Raw genomic sequence first — 18,940 nt, 5'->3', positions numbered from 1 at the left:
TGCAAAATCCTAATGGATTCCCTGTTTTAATGAATTTTATCTAGGAAGGCTGTTGGGTGTGTTTTTCAGTGGTGGGTTTGGTTGTTTGTTTTTTTGGAAATAGTAAATATATGGGTTTTTTTTCCCCAACAAAGTCAGTTTCACTGTCACCTATCCAAGAACTTAAATTTTGCATAGCTGTACCAAAAGCAAGGTTTCCAAGGATTTAAACAAAGGAAATGACTCCTTTGTGTTGTGATAAATGTTTCATAAAAGCAAACCTTAAATAAATACAATCTAGGCAGCCTCAGTGAACACTGCATTGATTATAGTCATTCAAATTTTTATCACATTCCAAAAATCGCCAAGCAAGAAACTAATTCTTCCATTTTACTTTTCAGTTTCTGGAGAAGGCTTGCAGTAGAAATAAATTTGCTGTAACAGTGCTTTTAATACTGTCATTTTCACATATCACTAGAATTAAATTAACTTCTGTTAACAAAGAGTAGCAGCTCATTTTTGCACACTTGCATGCAATTTAATGGAGAAATTGTACAAGCCAACAGCTTTACAGGTCATTCCCATCACGTGAGGAGCCACAGATTCTTGGGAGATCCTCTAGCAATGCTGTTCCATTCCTTTGCAAGGAATCAGAGGTTCAACATAAGCCACGAAGAAGAATTCAGCAACCATGAAGAGGCCACAATCTGCATAATGGAGCACACCAGCTTTCTCTGCAGCAGCAGAGATGCTTACACGGCTGGACAGAAGCACAGTCAGTAGGTTCAGGCAGCTCTTGCTCCTGTAACACCCGAGTAGGCAGCAGCCACTATCAAAGCCAAGCTACTCCTCGGTTGCAGTGGCTTTTGGGGGCTTTCATTGCCCAATGGCACAGATAGTACCCCTTCTGTAACATGCCACTTGGAGAAATTCTTACCAAGCACACCATAAGGGTTTGATTTAGCTGCTGATAGTTATTTAGACCGATTCATAATAAGGTAGACACCTGCAATGATTTAGAAGCCTGTTTTTTTTTCTTGATATAATCAGCTTCAATAAATTCTAGCTCAAGTTACACAGGACAGTTGACATCCAAGTTTAACCTCTTGTCCAATGCCCATTAAATATGCATTTCCTTTTACGGAACTTGGATAGAAAATATGTAGCCAGTTACTTCAGTGGAGCTAAGATACCATGACCATAACTCAGGGGAAATAACTCTTGACAATACAAGTTACACTGAAAAAAACCACCCAACCCTGTAACTTTCTGTAGCACAAAGGTATTTCATGCCACTGCTGCTTTCTTTTAATTATGAAGAATATATGGAGACACATTAACATCACACAAGTATGTTTCAGTTTATACTTTTTCTAAAAAATGAATAATTGCCCAATTAGGTTGGAAGTGTTTTATTACTCTTTTGAATTCATTAGCCATGATAAAATGTCAAAAGCACCAGTCAAGACAGAAATAAATAACACAATCTCATGTTAGAGAGAAAGTTGCAAATACAGTATATTAAATTATAGCAAAATGCTGCTTCACACCAACCGATGTAGACAGCACACTAGGGAGACAGTAGTTTTACTCACAATCATTGAAAAGATCTATTACCAGAACAGGGGAGCTGCACACCCAACTACAAGCATCATTCTTTTACCAATTTACTTTATGAATTTAATCAAGGGTTTGAACTGGCAGTTTTGGAAGTTCAACATCCCCTTTGTCTAGAGGTAACAAAAGTGGTACAAAGCTTTTCACAATAAGCCACACAAAAAGCCAAGGCTTTCACATCTTTGTAGTCTTTGCTTTCAGGTCCATTCCTGCACGAAGTCAGTTTAAAGCCACATCTTAAAGTCCTCCTTAGTACATAGTAAAGATGAACTCAGGGCAGGCAACATATGCAAAATTAATATCATAGTATTATGAAACTGCACTTCAGGGGCTTTGAGCAGAGCATCTCTGGAAGTTTATGGGGAGCACTGTATCAGTCAAAGTGAAGGAAGTTACAGTCCCTTTGGGGAAGAAAATCCATACAGAAAAGCCATTTAAAAAATATCAAGACAAGGCCTCTACAATTGCACACCACTTCAGGCCTGAATTAAATCAGGAGTATTCTATTAGATGTTGCCCTGATTTCTCTTTTATGGCCTACAGCAAAGTTTTCCACTGAAAAAAATAGTGAAAACAACCCCAAATTCTCTACTGAAGGCCTAGTAACATGTCACTGGTGTGACATCTCATGGTCAGTAAGAGACCATAAACACATCCTCTTCCAGGCAGATATTTGAAGGAAATAATCTTCTGTCAGGGAAAATGGATGTAATATATTCTGTAGTGAAGTCACTTCTTGTAAAAAAACCATAATACATATGGGCAGATGCACTGTAAAATAAACAGCTTATACAACAACTAAAGTTTGAAACATCTGAGGTCAGATAGAGATTCTCCTTTCAGCTTTCTACTCCATTTTTCATGTTTAACTTCACCATTGCTTTAATGTGATGTCTGTACTTCAAATTAAAAAAAAAAAAGTACATGAAAAAATATATATGATCACTCTGGTGAGGAAAAGCATTCCCATGATTACTCAAGCTCAGAAATTTTTTTTAATTAACTAAATGTGTTAAATTATCCCAGTGATTAAATCTTGTTATTTACAAGATCAAGTACTACTCTGATTCTTAGTAATGGTGCAGTATCTAAATTAAGATCACAGGGGTCGGATTACATTCTGGTTGCTAAAAGCTTTCTTTTTTAGCTGTCTATCCAGTTCTTGGAGTTTTTGAGTCTGGAAGAAAGGAGATGAAGCCAAACATTTTTGTGCCTCAACATATTTTACATCTAGGTCAATTTTTGTTATCTAGTCCCATGACTCAGTAACATGGTTTAAATTTGAAGCCTGTAACAATTGTGACTAATACAGAAGACAACACATTTTTGTTCACAGTAACACACTAATTACTGTACTCACTGGTAAAGTTCAATTTTGTAATTATTTTTAAGTACCGTGTTTCCAAAGACCTCTGCATAAAGGCGCCAAATTATTTGTGTGGGAGCATCAAATTTCCTGATATTTTCCATATAATCCTTAAAAACACCTCACAGATCACCAAACTTGTACTCTGAAGAATTCTACAGAAACATTGCACTGACTTTGCACCACAAGGGCTTATACATTCAAAAGGCAGCTTTCTGGAGTGCAGGTCCATCCATTCACATTGGGGAAAAAAGTTCACATAAACTCCAAAAATGAGAAAATGAAGTGAAACCTAATGTGACTTTACACCAATAAGAACAACAATAAGGACAATTACTATAACAAACAAAATTAAAATAACAAGCATCTTCCGATTCTTCTTTTGATATTGCTCTGCCTATAGAAACAGAAAAGAAAGAGTCAATACTTAGATTTCTGCCAAGCTACAGACTCTTGTTTAGTACAAGTGAAGTACATGTATCTCAGAACTGTTCTTTGGTAATTTGACATTTCATACAACGTATATTGCAAGCAACTCCCACAAAATAACTCTGGTCTGCACCGTAGACTTCAGCAAAGGTACGTGTGCACTGAAGTCACGTTTATCTGTGTTAAACAGCAGACTCTATAAAGAAGAATGCATCCTCATGTCAGTTAAGCAACCTTACTGTGACTACTTTTCAGGAGTCCTTGAGAGGTCCCTATGCCTCCACAGGACATATGAGCTACACAGAAGTTGTGTGAAACAGTAGAAGTTGGTAAGATATTTTAAGTCATTTTGCTGATAATAAGATTCCTGTATTATATTTGAAGGACATTGAAATTCACAACAAAACTTCATTATTTAATAGGCATTTTTGTTGTACCTGATTCAGCTGTGTATTTTCATTTAATTTCAATTAGAACTGAAAGCTTTCTTTTTGATTTGGTTCTCAGTTTTCTGCTTCATTCCTTCTTTCTTCTAACCACATTCTCATCCCTTTCCTCTTTTTCCCAGGGGAATTAAAAGGAGGCAACGTGGAGAAAACTCTCCAAAAGCCAAATGAAAGTCTGCTAATAGAAGCTAAACAAAACAAAACTTGCATTTAATTCTTTTTAAATTAACAAACCTTCAATATTTAAAGGGAAAAAGATATTAATTCTCCTTTATAGTCCCTGGAAAGTAATTCATTATTATCAGATCTGCTAAAGAGGAGTTTTTGACCTGAAACTATATAACATGCAACCACTGTGATTATTTACTTTATTAGGCTTTAAGTATCACAGCCTGACAAAGTATCACAACTGATTCCAATTTTCATGTGAAGCAGGAATCAGTAACTACTGCTTCATATCACCAGACTTCTGCAGTGAATTAATGCAATTTCTGTGAAGTGCTGTCTCAGTAGTTTGTAATAATTATGCCAATTACAACAGAAAAGAAAATTGACATCATAGATATTAAATGAGAATAAAGCTACCAACAGTATTAGAAAAAGCAAGGTATATGAGTTTGATATTACTATTCACACCTGTGTGCATGTCTTCCATGATAGGTGAAAAAATTCCTATGCTATACCGAAAACGGGTATATATTGCATCAAATACCCATACTCTAGTCAGCAATCCTAACAAGGGTTTGCTGGCGATTCATTAACTACCACTAGACTAGAAATAGCATTGATTCCAACTGATTAATTTATTTCCAGTTCAGTTTGTGCAAATTGCTTGCAATTACTTTAAGCCTTGTTCACCAATGGTCAATGACTTTAGTGATCTCCAATTTACTTTTATGTACAGCAAGAATAAACCTATAACCAACTTATTTTGCTTTTCCTCAAATGGCACTTTTTTGCTGTCCATATATTAGAAGTCTACGATAATATGAGGAAGAACAGTGTGTAGTAATAAGAAGTCCACATTTCCCAAACAGACCGTTTTACTTAAGAGGCTTTTGCATGAATCTCTCATTCTACTTTATTTCCAGCAATGGAAGGGTTGAACTGAGCTGACAAGTCCGAACTTAGCTTAAAATCAAAACAAAAAAGCCAACAAAACAACCACAAAATGCTGTGTTCTGCTGCCAATTCAAACTTTTCAGATGTTCATAGTAAAAGCTTCACATTAAAAGTATAACGTTGGACCTAACTTCTAACAAGTGTCAGATGGTAAGAGAAAACATTAAAACTTATTCTTGCTGCTCATATTATTGAGACAATGTTTTCAAAGTAGGATATACCAACTGACTGAAATCTATGGTGAGGTACCCAATAACCAGTCCTATTTCACAAGTGCTGGGCTCTCCAGAGAAGGAATTGCAGATAGGTCCCACCACTTCAACAATATAAAGATCAAAGCATATCGCTTGGATGCCCAGAAGTTATTTAAGAAATTAACACTAGGCATCAAGCATGACATTAACTGAAATTATATGAAGAGTTCCTAATACAGCACAGTTGGACATTTTATACAGTACAGCAATCATTTCTAAAAGGGACGATGTCCAATTGAAAAATGACTGAGTAACTTAGTTCTATTAAATTATAAAAGATTATTAGATAATCAAAGCAGCTTAAGTATTCTTTACTTACCTTGTGTAGTTGTTTGAGACCTTCTTCAGTTTTCATACATGACTGTTCAACATTGTAGTCAATTCTATCTAGAACTGTTCCCTAAATAAAATGGAGAGAATCAGCACCAAATTGAACCTAAATGGATGTCATAAAGCAATTATTATGAACAGCAGAGTAATTAACAATACTCACAGGAAACAGCTAATGAACTACATAAACTAGGAACTCTTACAGAACTAGTTGGGACTTTGTTAAAGGACGTCCTTGCTCAATGCCTAACTGGCAGCTCTGTCACCATCTCATCACATCCCTTAATAATCACCTTATTTCCAGTCCAGGTGCTTTTGGCTGACACAACCTAAACTGAATCTCTGGGAGAAATAACCAACAGAACTTTGGCATTCTATGTTTTTTTTAGTCTGACACCCATAACCAGTTGAATTTTTATTTATTTATTTTCATTAAGTCATCTTCTGGCAGATTTCAAGCAGAGGAAATCTTAGCCTGAAGAGTTAAGTTAGGAAAAGCAAGAAGCACATGAAAACAGGATGTTACAACCATCTGGAAGACTTAACACTACATGGAATCTCCTACTTCTTACTAACACTGTGATGTCAATGTACCTGTTCTACTATCATTGCTCCCAGGTCCCTAAATATTTCGTTGAGATCAGAGATTGACTGTACAATCTGACGGATTTCTCGTTCCCGCTCTTCCACCATCAATGTGTTTTGCTCCACCAATGCTAGCTGGTCATCTGTAAAACCCTGTTGAAATAAAAGATTTAGATGTTGAACTAACATTAACAGCATGAAAACACTACAAATAATTACAAGGATTATAAGATTTCATAACACAACAGTCCTTTTGGAATTTCCTTAGTAGACAAGTATCTAAAAAAACTTACTGTATTTTAAAAACCAGAGTTTCAGGGTCACTAAAATAACTTGGACAGCTATTTATAGTTTGAGCAGAGAAAATGTAAATCTTGCATCCTGCCCAAACTCACAACTTTTTAAAATAAGATTTGTCCTAAAACAATGTTTTTATTGGTGTACAAAACCAATACATGCAAGTGCCTGGTAGTTATGAAATATCGACTGATTGACCAGCATTACAGAAAGTCCCATAATGCCAATGTGTAAAGACACAGCAGCAATTCTGATTTTTTAAATTTTTTTTAAAATAAACTGTAGAGACCTTACTGGTTTTGTCTCCCAAGGCCAATCATAACTGAACACTATCCTTTCCCCATCACTCTTGTTTAGAGATAAGTGAAAAACCTCTTATACACAAGATCAGCTGAAAAGCTGCCTTGAGTTTTTTTGGTAATTTTTCAGTTAAACAGTAAGCATTACAGTTAAGAGTATTCTGTGGCACTATTAGATAGGACACAATAGAACAGATCCCAGCATTGCTTAGAAATTCAGTATCCCAAAACTCCACAAAGTAAAACAAAGAAGTGGGTCGGGTATGGCTCCACAACATAACTGTGCAGAAACAAATCATTACACCGCTATTTACAATAATTTGTAATATTGAAAAGCTTCAGTTACACTTTAAAGTTAACTTTAAAGAGTGCCACCTTCCACCCAAACTCAGAATCACAGTTTTCTAACAATTGCATCTGCTCAGGAAGGTGGTATGACAAAGGACAGCACTGTATTTACAGACCTTTAGTCCCTGTCAGTCATGTAAGGATTCAGTAGTCAAACTGAGTTCCCTCACACTGCAACGCTGAGGCTGATAGTGCAATCATCTTAACATCGCAACAGCAATATTAATTAGGAAAATGCATCACAGAAATCTGCAGAAATAGAATTTGCATGTAGCTTGGTGCTCATAGCATACCGTTTTGATATTTTCATACTAAAATTAAAGGTATATGTAAAAGTTTCTTTGTATTGAATTTGCGTAATAATATCTTAACTTACTCTATCGTAAAGCGTATCATCCTCCCCATCATCCATCAGCGGGACTGAGGTGTCGAAGAAGTGTTTGGATCTTTCTTCTCTATTCTTCATGCCTGTAAAAGACAAACTATGTTTGAGCATAATATTTATGCACACTAAAATCAGACTAAGAGTAAGGTCTGAAGCACCAGATAGAAAAGCAGAAGAAAGAAAATCTGGCTAATGACAAATAGCAGTATCTTAATTTTAACTGTCCCACAGGCTTACTATTTAACAAAGTCTAACAAATTCAACCAGACTTGCAAGACTCCAGTTAAATCAGTGATTTTTAAGTCATTGTGTTCCATGAAGTTAAAAAAAAAAAAAAAGGGAAGTTAAGAGCCTTAATGTGTGATCACTCTAGGCTATTTTCTAACAAATTCTCTTAGGAACATCCCTTGTCTGAATTGTGATCTTAATTTCCACCTGTGCCATTTATACCTTTGGAGGAAGAAATACATCAGTATTAAATTTGAAGATCAAATTTTTGTGGGTTTCTCCCAAGATCAAAATAATCTTACTTAGCTGAAAATAGAATTGCACACAATTTTAGAATTTTAAACAGAGGATATTCCACTTCCGATCTGTTTATGGATGAAGACTTCATTTATCACAGACTACCTTTTGAAGTTTTATCTATCACAGACTATCAATCAACAGCAGGTATCATGTCTGAAGACCAACGGCTGCTTCACCAATATTTAACCATGAAATTTCCCCTTTAGCAATATGAGAGTTAGAACAAAGCAGTTTGAACATGGGCTGTGAACCAAAAACTCCCAAATTCTAACCTCCACTCTAATATACTTCTGGCACTCCTGTGTGCATCACTTAACCCTTCTGTGCTTCAGTTTTCCCAACCAATAAAATAAGCACACCTTAATTAGTGGTTTCCACAGAAGGTGCCCATGTATTACTGTATCTCTTATGCTTACGTTTGAGATAGTCAGACTGTGCATGCCTAAAGTTGGTGGATAGGTCCTGAAGGGACTGTGCTAAGGAAGATACTACATTCCTGAGAACACGTGCTTCTTGTTCTGTACAACTACGTGACCTGCTCTGCAAGACCTGGACTGCTCTCTGACATCTGTGAAATAACTGAGAAAACAATTCCATTAGTAAAAAAACATACAGCAACACACACTTTAAATATCACATTGCAAAAGTTTCAAACGGAAGACTAATATTTTGATTTCTAGATTTTTAAAGTTAATTTCTTATTGCCCAGTGCAATGTTTAAAAAGGTGCAGAAACACAGAACATAGGTGAACAAACAACTTCAAGCTAACAGGGCATCAGAGTAACACAACTACTTCCGACCAAAGGCATTTGCTTCATTATAACTGCTTGGACTGGAAGCCTTAGAATATATATCTGTATTTCTCCGAGATATCTGTAAACGTGATTTGATTAAGTCTCCAAATCCTATTCCAAGGAGAAAAGCAAATAGGTAAGGTAAAAGCACAGGGAGGCTAAGTGACTTGAGAAATTCAACTGAGACAGCAAGTGCAGTACCAAACACAGAGCCCAGGACTTCTGGCTCACACCAATACTGATTACAAAAGAAATGCTTTATACAAAAGGCAACCACTGCCTCATCATGATGCATTACAGATACATCAGACTGTAGGTTTAGAATTAAAAGCAGTCTGTACCTGTGTGATCTCTTGGGTTGTTATTTCTATTGCCCGTTCTTCTTCACTGCTGTCATCCAGTGTTGGTCTGTTTAGATGTTTATCATGAAGACTGGCTAATTCTTTCATCTTCTGTTTAACCCTGGCGATATCATACTGAATCTAAAGCAGAAAACCCAACAATGAAGAAAAGGAAGTGACTAATGTTTCAGACAAATGTTAGACAAAAATCACTGAAAGAAATCTATATAATATATAAAGCAGACCAGAGATCATGAAAAAGAAAAACACACATAAAAAGCTGACTAAGAAGTAACTGAATACTCTCATATACTTTGAGTTTGCTACTTTTTAAACCTACTCTTGTTATGACTGCTGTTTTCAAATATGCTTCATTAAGTTGGAATAATATTTTTATCATTTTGTAATTAATACCATAGTAAGAAGGTTTAGCCAACTTCCAAAAATAGAAATGAAAATTCAGGTCACACCTTCAACTCTGTCAAACATTGAATAGCCTGAACTCAACAGGAGAAGTTAAATGACATGCTTTCAAACAAGTCATTAAAAATAAATCTGTAAGCATGATTATTATCGTAGTAACAAGGAGACCGATCACCTTTCTGCATAATGGGTTCTGTACGCACAAACTGAGGAGCCAACATGTGCTCTGAGAGTACATTTTAAAAGGATTTTCTGAAAGTCAAGAATAGCTTCACACTCCAAATACTGGAAAAGGTTTTTAATTGGATGCCTCCAGAATAATTCCCTCACGTTTGTCCAAATATATCCATAACTTGCAAAGCACCAGTACTGCATAGGCAGGAAAAATTCTCCTGCTGGAAGACACTAACACTTCCTGTTTTCAAAGAGTAAACTGCTAATCTCCACCATTTTAGGGTCTATTCAATTGGACCCCTCAAAAGATTCAAACAAAAAGTCTACTGGAAGTGCTAATTTTTTTGTATCCCTCTTTCTAAGTTTCAACCTGAGAACAACTTTGCTTTGCTAAGAGCTTTAGGACATTCCTGCAGTCTCAAGTCTAAATGCTCAGCTACAGATGCAAACCAAGTCTTCTGGAATTTCTTGCCCTACATAACCTCCCTTTATTTCACTGGCAATATATACTTCAAGATAATGAGTCGCAGCTTGCCTGATATTTTCTTCTAAACAAGGGTGTCAATTTAGAAAACACACTTATTTTAATCTTTCTTCTAATACTACTTCTGTCATATAACTTACAGCACTGAGAACGTAACTGACAACACTAATAAATCACTACACTAGAAATCAAAATCTGTGTTGGATTTGCCACACAACTTACTTCGTCTGCTCCATCAACCCATTTGGGAGGTAAGCGTTTTGTTACTCCAATTGCTGCTTCAGGATCTAAACTTATTCCTGATACCAGTGCCATACGATCATCAGCAAGCTATGGAAGATAAGAAAAGATAGCAAATTAATTTTACTCAAATTAGATCTGAATACTTGAGCATCAGGAAAAAGTGCATGTATGCCTTCCCATGAAAATTAACCTCAAAAACATGTTTGCTCACAATGCAGGCATGATCAAGCTCCACGTATCCTGGTTTGTCCCTGTATGCTAATGACCTACATCCTCCCACTTCCTACTGGATCTGAAAGATGAAAGTTACTCTTAGAATAAATTCTTAGCAGATTTTCAAGGAGAAAATATGGCATTGCAGTGAGAATTCAAGTAATTCTTATGTTGGTACATTTCATATTAGACAACGACTAACAGCCAAGGGATTCCCTAATCAACAGTGTAGCATGGTTTATATTGGGCCAGGTGAGTCTGAAAGTCTCATTCGGGAAAATCTCCAAATAAAAATGTTTATTACATCTCCAAGACATAAAAACAGTATCCCATGATTGTTCTCAGACAATATTGTATTTAGGCAGGCACTCACCTACTAGGCAGCTGAAGAACAAACACTCTTACAAACTGCCAAGCAACTAAAATTGTTAATTTATTTATTTAACAGAAATTAAAAGGTGCTAAACAAAAATAGCCAAGGCAGTGACCAATCCACACTTCTCTATATCACAATGATACATGCTTGCTGCTTCAGCTATATGGCATGAGGCAAAGAAACTTGCAGGAAAATGTGTAGAATAATTCTCCAGAAAATTCCAGAGATTGTCAGAGAGTAAGACAATGTGCCAGCCAGCTTATACACAGCTTTCCACAGATCCGAGGGAGGGCTGGAGGTAGGGAAGGAATAAAAGAAACCCTTTATCACAATTAATAGTCATAATTTGAATAATTCAGGTGCAACAAATCAGGGGTTTATACTATTGGAGGCTGATGCACACTGATATACAGCAGCACAGTCGTAGTTGCAGAAGGGTATGATATATTTTTTGGAGACTCTTTTTGGGAATAGAATCCCATTTGTAGGGTTGAAATATTAACAGCTTTTAACAGGAGAAAACCCACATAACTAAAGGTATTTTTGAGCCACAAAATGCCTGTGATAAGATTCTGAGAGATTTATTTTTCAAATAACACTTTTGGATGCAGGTCGAATAACTTCAACCTCAACAAAGCTTAAAATATGACAACTATGAAGAAATAAGAACATAATGTGTCAGGTGTTTGTTCTGGTTTTGTTTGTTTTTCTATAAAGCTCAGTTTGGCAGAAACCAAAAGCCATGGTCTGATCTTGAATATACAGGTACAGATTTATTTATCTGCTTTGATATCATTGCCAATAAAACATGCTGTTCACCCTCAATAAGAACTCTTTTGTTAAGGACAGCACTAGTGCTACTGACCTTTAAACAAATCAGAAGATTTTTCTTGGTAGGGTTTAGAAACTTATGTAAATAGACTCAGTGCTATAGTGCAGGTACAAAGAAACCTATTTCTACAATGGCACAGTGTTGTATGAGGTCGTCCAGCGAAAGGATGGTATCTTCGCTCTTGGAGGTTTTTGAGACTTGGTTAAACGAAGTCATGGATGACCCTATATAGACTACCAATAGTCTTGTTCTGAGCAGCAGCTTGAACTAGATCTCCAGAGGTTCCTTCCAACAAGCATGTCTATGATTGTCCAGTTTAAGGCTGAGTAGGATACACACAGCTAACAGTGTGCAGGGCCACAGAGCAACATATAGCACTGGGGCCATAGATGCTTCCAGTCATCTTCCTCTGAGAGGAAGGCAGGGGAATGGATGAAATTGGAACACAAATATAGATCTTGTTGCCAGTTGAATCAGGCTTTGTGATTCCAGAGATAAACTAATCCTCCTTTACTGGAGATAGAAAGAGGTGGTATCATCAATGAGACCACTTGAAACATACCTAGTTATGTCACTGTTTGTTCCCAGGGAAAGATTTCATACAAAAAACCCTCACTTCCTTGTTTCTCCCAGATTTCTAATTTTCCTTTACTAGGCCTGGAAAGCTTTGTGGTTCCCCACCCCCTCCCTTTTTATAAAACAATCCCTCTTCCTTCCTGGGCAATTCTTTCCTGAAAGCCTGTTTTTTATCTTTGACCTTATTTCCTGACCAATAAAGTTTATACAGTTTATGCATAGCATAAAAAATAGTTAATGCTTCATTGTATACATATGGGATACAGTGACTTTATACAATAAGTCAGACTAATTTATACATGTATCTATTAACAATGTAACATGATATCACAAAATGCTTGTCTTCTCTGTGCAGCCTTATCCTTCTACTCTACACAGAAACACCTTATCCTACAAAATGAAATTTAATAAAACTGGCAGAATAAAGAAAGGAACATTTTAGCTCAGCGATGTACGCTTGATGCACGACAGCAGAATAAAACGTGAAAAACAGTACCTCATCCAGCTCCTGAAGTGATTTGTGGATCCCATCAGCCCCATCCAGTTAGAGACAGCAAAAGATAAAAGGGAAAAGAGACATAGGACAGATATAGGGTATGGTCAGTTGAGAAAATACTAATTTATTTTTTAAGCATGATGGTTTACCAAGAACAAAACAAATTGGCTTTTAAAACACAACTATTCAATAAATATATCATGATATTGCACATTTTAAGTCAGCATTTTGCTTGATGCACAAACTTTTAAAAAAATATTTCAGTTGCTTGGTAAACAGAAAGAACATTAGAGATCAAGTCAAAAGCTTGGTTTGTTTTCCAAAGTAACTGCACAGTGAAGTTTCTAGTTACTAAAATTTCAGGTAGAAAAACTGCAATAGAATATATTGAAGTGGGACAGCAAGGGCAATTTGACTGCAGTATTCAACATCCACTGGTGAGTTAGAAGGTTTGATTATGATTGGAAGATGCACATACAAGCTTTTTAAGACATTTATTGACAAGCACCCTGGTTATCACAGGATAAAACAGACAGCAAAAGACAAAAAGCAAAAGCAAATGTAGTGTATGCTCACTTATGTACACACGTCACTTATGGTCTAGTTTCAGGTAATGTTAATCCTACATGCATCTGAAGAAATACAAAAGGCTAGCATCTGCAACTTATCTGCACCTTCTCTACTCATCAGTCTTTGTACTGTAGAAGGTATGTGTGTGCAATAGGATATTTCACTCAGATTAATAAAGCAAGCAGATCTAAACCAAGGACAAAATACTTGTGGTTTAACAAAGTAGCAGGCCTTAACTACTGATCTCTTTTATCCTATACCAAGCTTTTGAAATAGGACTATACTGTTAAGAATGCTGCTTTGATTATCCGAGTTTAAGGAGTGGTTGACTGTCCACATGAGAATGCATCTTCCAGGGCAAAATCCAATTTTTGACAGAGAGCTCTCAGACTAAAGGATTTCTTCAGAAGAAGCCTGGAGAGTGAACTAAGGTAAGCCAAAGTTCTATGAGCTAGAATTTGCAACACTGCATTGCTGGCACGCAGCAGCTCTGCTCTGGGGATGCCACCCAAAAGGTAATTAGCTGCAACTCTGACAGCGATAGGCACCTCAGAAACATGAAAGGCAAACAGCTCACAGTACCATCTTCACACTTCTTCCTAAAATAATACCCTTGTAGTAACTACAGAACTCTGAACTGTCTGCCAGGATCAAGACTGAGCCATTGACTAACTCCACCCACTGCACAAGAGCGACAATTTCCAATCACTGTTAGTTTTCGTTACATTTGAATGAGCATCCTAGAAAATAGCTTCAATTAACATTAACAAACACTGTAAATAAATGTTTTATGGGAGTGCTAAGTGTTATTGCACTCACTGTTGAGTAAAAGTGTAGTTTCACTGCTCAGTAGTCTGCATGTGAGTTTAAACTACCACTAACTTTTCTAGGTGATATTTTATACAAAGCCAAGGATCTAAAGAAGTGATATTGGTATTGGCTAAACCCCATGTTAACAAGAACTAAATGCAGTGCCAAATTAAACATGTATAATACACATTACTATTGACATTTCCTGTTCTGCAAACGCAATTTAACATGTAGGTTGCTAGACACAGGTGTAATAAAGTTAACAATGAACAAAGAGCATTCAACTGCAACTCATCAGCTGAAATAAAATTTGCAGCACCAAGTCCTGCTTCTCCTAACAACAGTGCATTAATGTAAAGCAATTTATAATGATGAGACTGCCAGCAGATATTTACTGGTGCCTGTTACAAATAAATAACAACTTTGAACAGAAAGCGTAAAAACCTCAGCAGAGCCGAGCTGCCAAGCAGTCCATCAGTCCGACTAGCTCAAAACTTCAAAAAAGCCACATAAACTGCCACTGAACAAATGACTTTTTGAAGTTCCTGTAATGAGGACTTGCACTAGCCTCTACCAACTCCCCTCTCTCACAGACGACTTTCAGTATTATTTGTTATTTGGAGGGGGGAATAAAAAGGGCAACGGACATCAGAGCAAATTATGGAAAAATTCAAGCAATGGGAATAATCTACACTAGTGCATTTAACAGTGCCCACACTGAAGTGAATAGAAGAGTTCTGCTCTGTGAAATGACTTGGATTTTTTTCTTTGGGGAAAGGAGGCATCAAAAAGCGCAAGGGACGAAAAACCTCACGTCAATGCTAACACGAAGTTACTAGAACAATAACTGCATTATTCACGAAGTGAATAGAGACGTGATCAGCACCAGGGCAGATCTCTTCTATTCATTTTACGTGAAGTAGTAGGAAAAAGGGATCAACAAGGTGGGGAGGGAGGGGCAGAGGGGGGAAGTACAGAGGACGGTGGGGTTTTGAGGAGAGGGCTCAGAGAAGGGGAGCTAGGGAGACCCGGGCCGGCTGGAGGGGGGGTCGGGTAAGGCCGGAGGGTCGGACGGGAGGAGCGGGGCACACAGCACGGCTGCCTGGCAGCCCTAGGCGCAGCAAGGTACAGTAGGATGAAGGGAGGAGACTCACCGCAGCAGCCATGCTACGTGAACTCAGAGGGCTGGAGGAGCCGTAACTACTCACTTGCTCGGCCAGCAGCTGCCGGCTCTGCACCGCGTTGTTCCGCAACAACAAGAACGCGTCCGTTAGACGCCGGGTGGCCATGGCCTACCGCCCCGGGGCCCCTCGCCCCGGGGCCGCTCGGCGCCTCGCTGCCGGGCCCTCGGCCCTAGCTCAGCCCCGGGGCCCGCGGGCAGAGGCGGCGGCCGCCCCCGGCGACGCCCGCTGGCCGCTCACAGGGCCCGGGCGGAGACCCCCGGCGCCGGGACCCCCCGGCCGCCGGCCCCATCCATCCCCCCCCGGATCCGACCGCAGCCCCAGCGACGGCCCGGCTCACTTCCGCGTTGTGCATCGCTCAGCGCCTTCCGGCCCGCCCCGTCCCCCTCCGCTCCGCCCGGGCCCGCCGGCCGCCGCACCAACGTTCCGGGTCTCACTGCGGCCGGGGGCGAGCAAAACCCCACATCCAACCCAAACGGCTGTGAAACCCCCTTGGGGCTAAGAGACCCCGGCCCTAGATAGGGGGACGGGGACGGGGGGTTAGTGCCTTCTTGTGTTGGTTGCCCATAACGAGAGCCAGGTGCGGGCCCGTGCAAATGGCGGCCTCGTGTCTCCACACCTGTGCCTGGGCTCCCTCGCTGGCGGCTGGGCTGGAGCCTTGCCTTTCCCTGGCGGGGAAACTTGGCTAAATGGCTTCCTACAAAGAAGCCCTAACGTTTCCATAGTTTTTTTCAGTTAACTTACTCCTTCTTACTGCTGTGAAGCATCCTCGAAAGGCACGAGTTTGGTTCAAAGCAAAATACCGTAGTATGACCGTTTTGGTTTGGCAAGGCCTCTGCTTGTGCCTTCTCAACAAGATCGTAAATTCATCAGACATTTAATTAAGTTTTGTGATTGCTCGTGGCTTCTTGCTCATCACTCCCAAGTACCAGTCTCCGACAGGCTTAATCCTTAACAAACACCAGTCCTTGGTACGTAAAGTTACAGAGAGATAATCATTAAGCAATAAGCAGTTCATTCTCTATATCAATGGCTTCTCTTTTCCCATTTATTTTTTGTCTTCTGAATCCCCCCACACCTTCCCCCCAATTTCCTTTGCTTCCAGTGAATTCTCTGTTTTCCAAAAAACCTCACGCAACTTCCCCCCTCCACCCCCCCCAACTATTCAAAAATCAGGACGTTCCCTGAAAATGAACAAGCTGTTTAAAATGACAATACTGGGTTTCACTTTCTGAAAGAGGCTTTTTTTATAAGGCGGACTGAAATGATTTTTCCCCTGCTGCTCTGTCCAGCCAGCCTGGGTCCACCCTGAGCGGGGCAGACGTGACACGAGTTGGGGTTTGGGCTCCCTCCTGCGCACCCCACACCGGGTCTGCACCTCGCGCCGGCACCCCGAGGGACGTCCAACATGTCCCTTGTGAAAATGGCAGCGGCCACGGCATGGCACGGCCAGGGTGGCTGCTGCACGTCAGGAGACTCCCTAGCTTAAACTCTCACCCCCCCACCCCCCAAAACAACTAGTATTTACACATATGGTAGGAACAGTGACTATAATCACAACCACATTTTCTGGAAATGTTACCTCGTTTTATCTAACCGCCTGGGCGAACTTGTACAGTGAGAAATAAAAAAAAAAAGTATTCCTTTGCTATTATAAGACATTTGGGGAGTTTTCTTGAGCAGCCCTTCTGCCTCAGCGGGAGAGACCTGAAACTTGGAATTTAGCAAGGAAATAAGCTCCAGTCATACGAGGACTAACGCACGCGTTTCATTTTTCGTGGTCTGGTGAAATCTGTTTTCGTTTTGGCTGCCTGACAGAGGCTTTAAAAATATATGTATGTACTTCATTTCTTCATGCTAATTTTTAATCTACTGTAACAATTTTTTATTCTATGAGAACAGTTTCAGCTAATGACCTTCCAGCCTTCTCTTGGCACTGCTGTCATGGCTGTAGGTTGAGAGGAATTTCTCCTGCCGTCAGCGGTCTCCCCGTGATCTCTTAACTCTGTGTGCGTGCGCAGGGAAAACCAATTGGAATATCTCACACATTGGGATAGTGAACATGAACCCAATGGGAAGCCTAATGTGCTGGAAGTTGGTACACACCAGCAATTAACATCTTTTGCTTCCTGATTCTTGACAGCTTAAAAAGGTTTGAATGTTGGGCAGGCTTGGAATTTAAGCAGTGGCTATAAGAAGTATTGTGGACTTGTACACAGAGGGGTAAAACTGCAAGGAAGGGGTCCAGACCTAACTTGGTGAATAACCACTTCAAAGAGGATATTAGGAATAAGCAAAGGGAGTAGAAGGAATGGAAAAAAGGATTAATCAAAGACAACTAAGTCTTAGAAGTTAGGAAGTGTAGGCATAAAGGGAAATGTGCCAGAAGTAAAGCCAAGTTAGACCTTGCAAAGGAAATTAAAACAAATAGCAAAATGTTCTTCAGGTGTACATACCAGAGGATGAAGGAGAGAAGAGGTAGGGGTGATGAAAGGGGAAAGGCAGGACACAAATGAATGCATAATATATAGTGGAAATGTGCATAGAGGAAATAAAGGCATGGAGATAGAAATTATCTCATCCAAGTGGAACAAATCATAAAGATCATAATGCGATGATAATTTGGACTAGATGATTGTTATAGGTCCCTTTCAACTGAAATATTCTAATTTCTGACCCAGACATCTAACAGCACTGGCCTATCAAGATTATATCTGGCCTGTGTAACAGCATCACTGCAGGAGCAACACAATACAATTTGAGAGCAGGAAAAATTGTTCCAGCAGTTAAAAAGAGGAAAAATAATTAAAGTCTGATCCAAATATAATATAAGACTTTTGGATAAATTTACCAGGAAAGAATAATATCAGACATGATGGCAGATAGAAACAGGCTAAAATACAACATGCATTTACTAAAGGTCGATAGTGCTATATAAGGTGACTAGTTTTTTGTGTCTTTGTAAGGTAACTAGTTTTCTAAGCAGAGAAAAGCTAGTAGATTATTTTGTCTGGTAATTAATAAATGTAGGCTGGAAATTAGAAGAAAATGTTTAACCATTAGAGGAATGAGTGTCCTTCCTACAAGCATGGAAAGGGCAAACAAACGCATTATAAGGTAGCACTCAATCCATTCATAAAAATGATATTTTCCCCTCCTAAGACAGCACATATCCCTAAATATATCTTTTCTAAGCATATACTGTTAATATTTCAGGCTGTTGCTTCTTGACGCTAAAGCTCACTGCCATAGATTTGGAGCCTGTGTCTTCCTTTGCCCTTTTATCTGCTTTTTTAGTGCCTGTTCTTTTCTGCTGTTCTTAATGAGCAATGAGAGAGCAATGCTGCCTGCACTTGCGCATTCCTGCACCCACTGCCTCCCACAGCCAGGGCCTGATCCAAAATGGTGGGAACTTTCCAGTTACTACCATGGCATTTGGAT

At 39.0% G+C, this 18,940-nt stretch overlaps 1 protein-coding gene across 5 annotated transcripts; it reads right to left on the bottom strand.

The window, feature by feature from the left end:
• Positions 1-2,418: 2,418 nt before the first annotated feature.
• STX16 (syntaxin 16) lies at positions 2,419-15,839 on the bottom strand. 5 transcript variants are annotated; one of them, XM_049816335.1, is made up of 9 exons: positions 15,473-15,839; positions 12,939-12,950; positions 10,425-10,532; positions 9,122-9,262; positions 8,402-8,564; positions 7,449-7,540; positions 6,138-6,281; positions 5,533-5,613; positions 2,419-3,359 (listed from the first exon to the last, which is right to left on the bottom strand). In XM_049816335.1, the coding sequence occupies exons 1-9, from the start codon at positions 15,605-15,607 to the stop codon at positions 3,255-3,257; spliced, it is 981 nt and encodes a 326-aa protein (XP_049672292.1). In that variant the 5' UTR covers positions 15,608-15,839; the 3' UTR covers positions 2,419-3,254. The 5 variants fall into 5 exon arrangements, 4 of the variants coding, with proteins under 4 accessions (XP_049672292.1, XP_049672293.1, XP_049672294.1 ...); XR_007508068.1 differs by lacking the exon at positions 12,939-12,950 and adding an exon at positions 3,829-4,025 and having other exon boundaries at positions 3,269-3,359; XM_049816336.1 differs by lacking the exon at positions 12,939-12,950.
• Between the last annotated feature and the right edge of the window lie 3,101 nt (positions 15,840-18,940).

The sequence above is a fragment of the Accipiter gentilis genome, chromosome 14 (genome assembly GCF_929443795.1).
Source record: "Accipiter gentilis chromosome 14, bAccGen1.1, whole genome shotgun sequence".
In the NCBI taxonomy this organism is placed as follows: Eukaryota; Metazoa; Chordata; class Aves; order Accipitriformes; family Accipitridae; genus Astur; species Astur gentilis.
The sequence above is the reverse complement of the archived record's forward strand: the minus strand, read 5'-3'. Positions and strand labels throughout refer to the sequence as shown.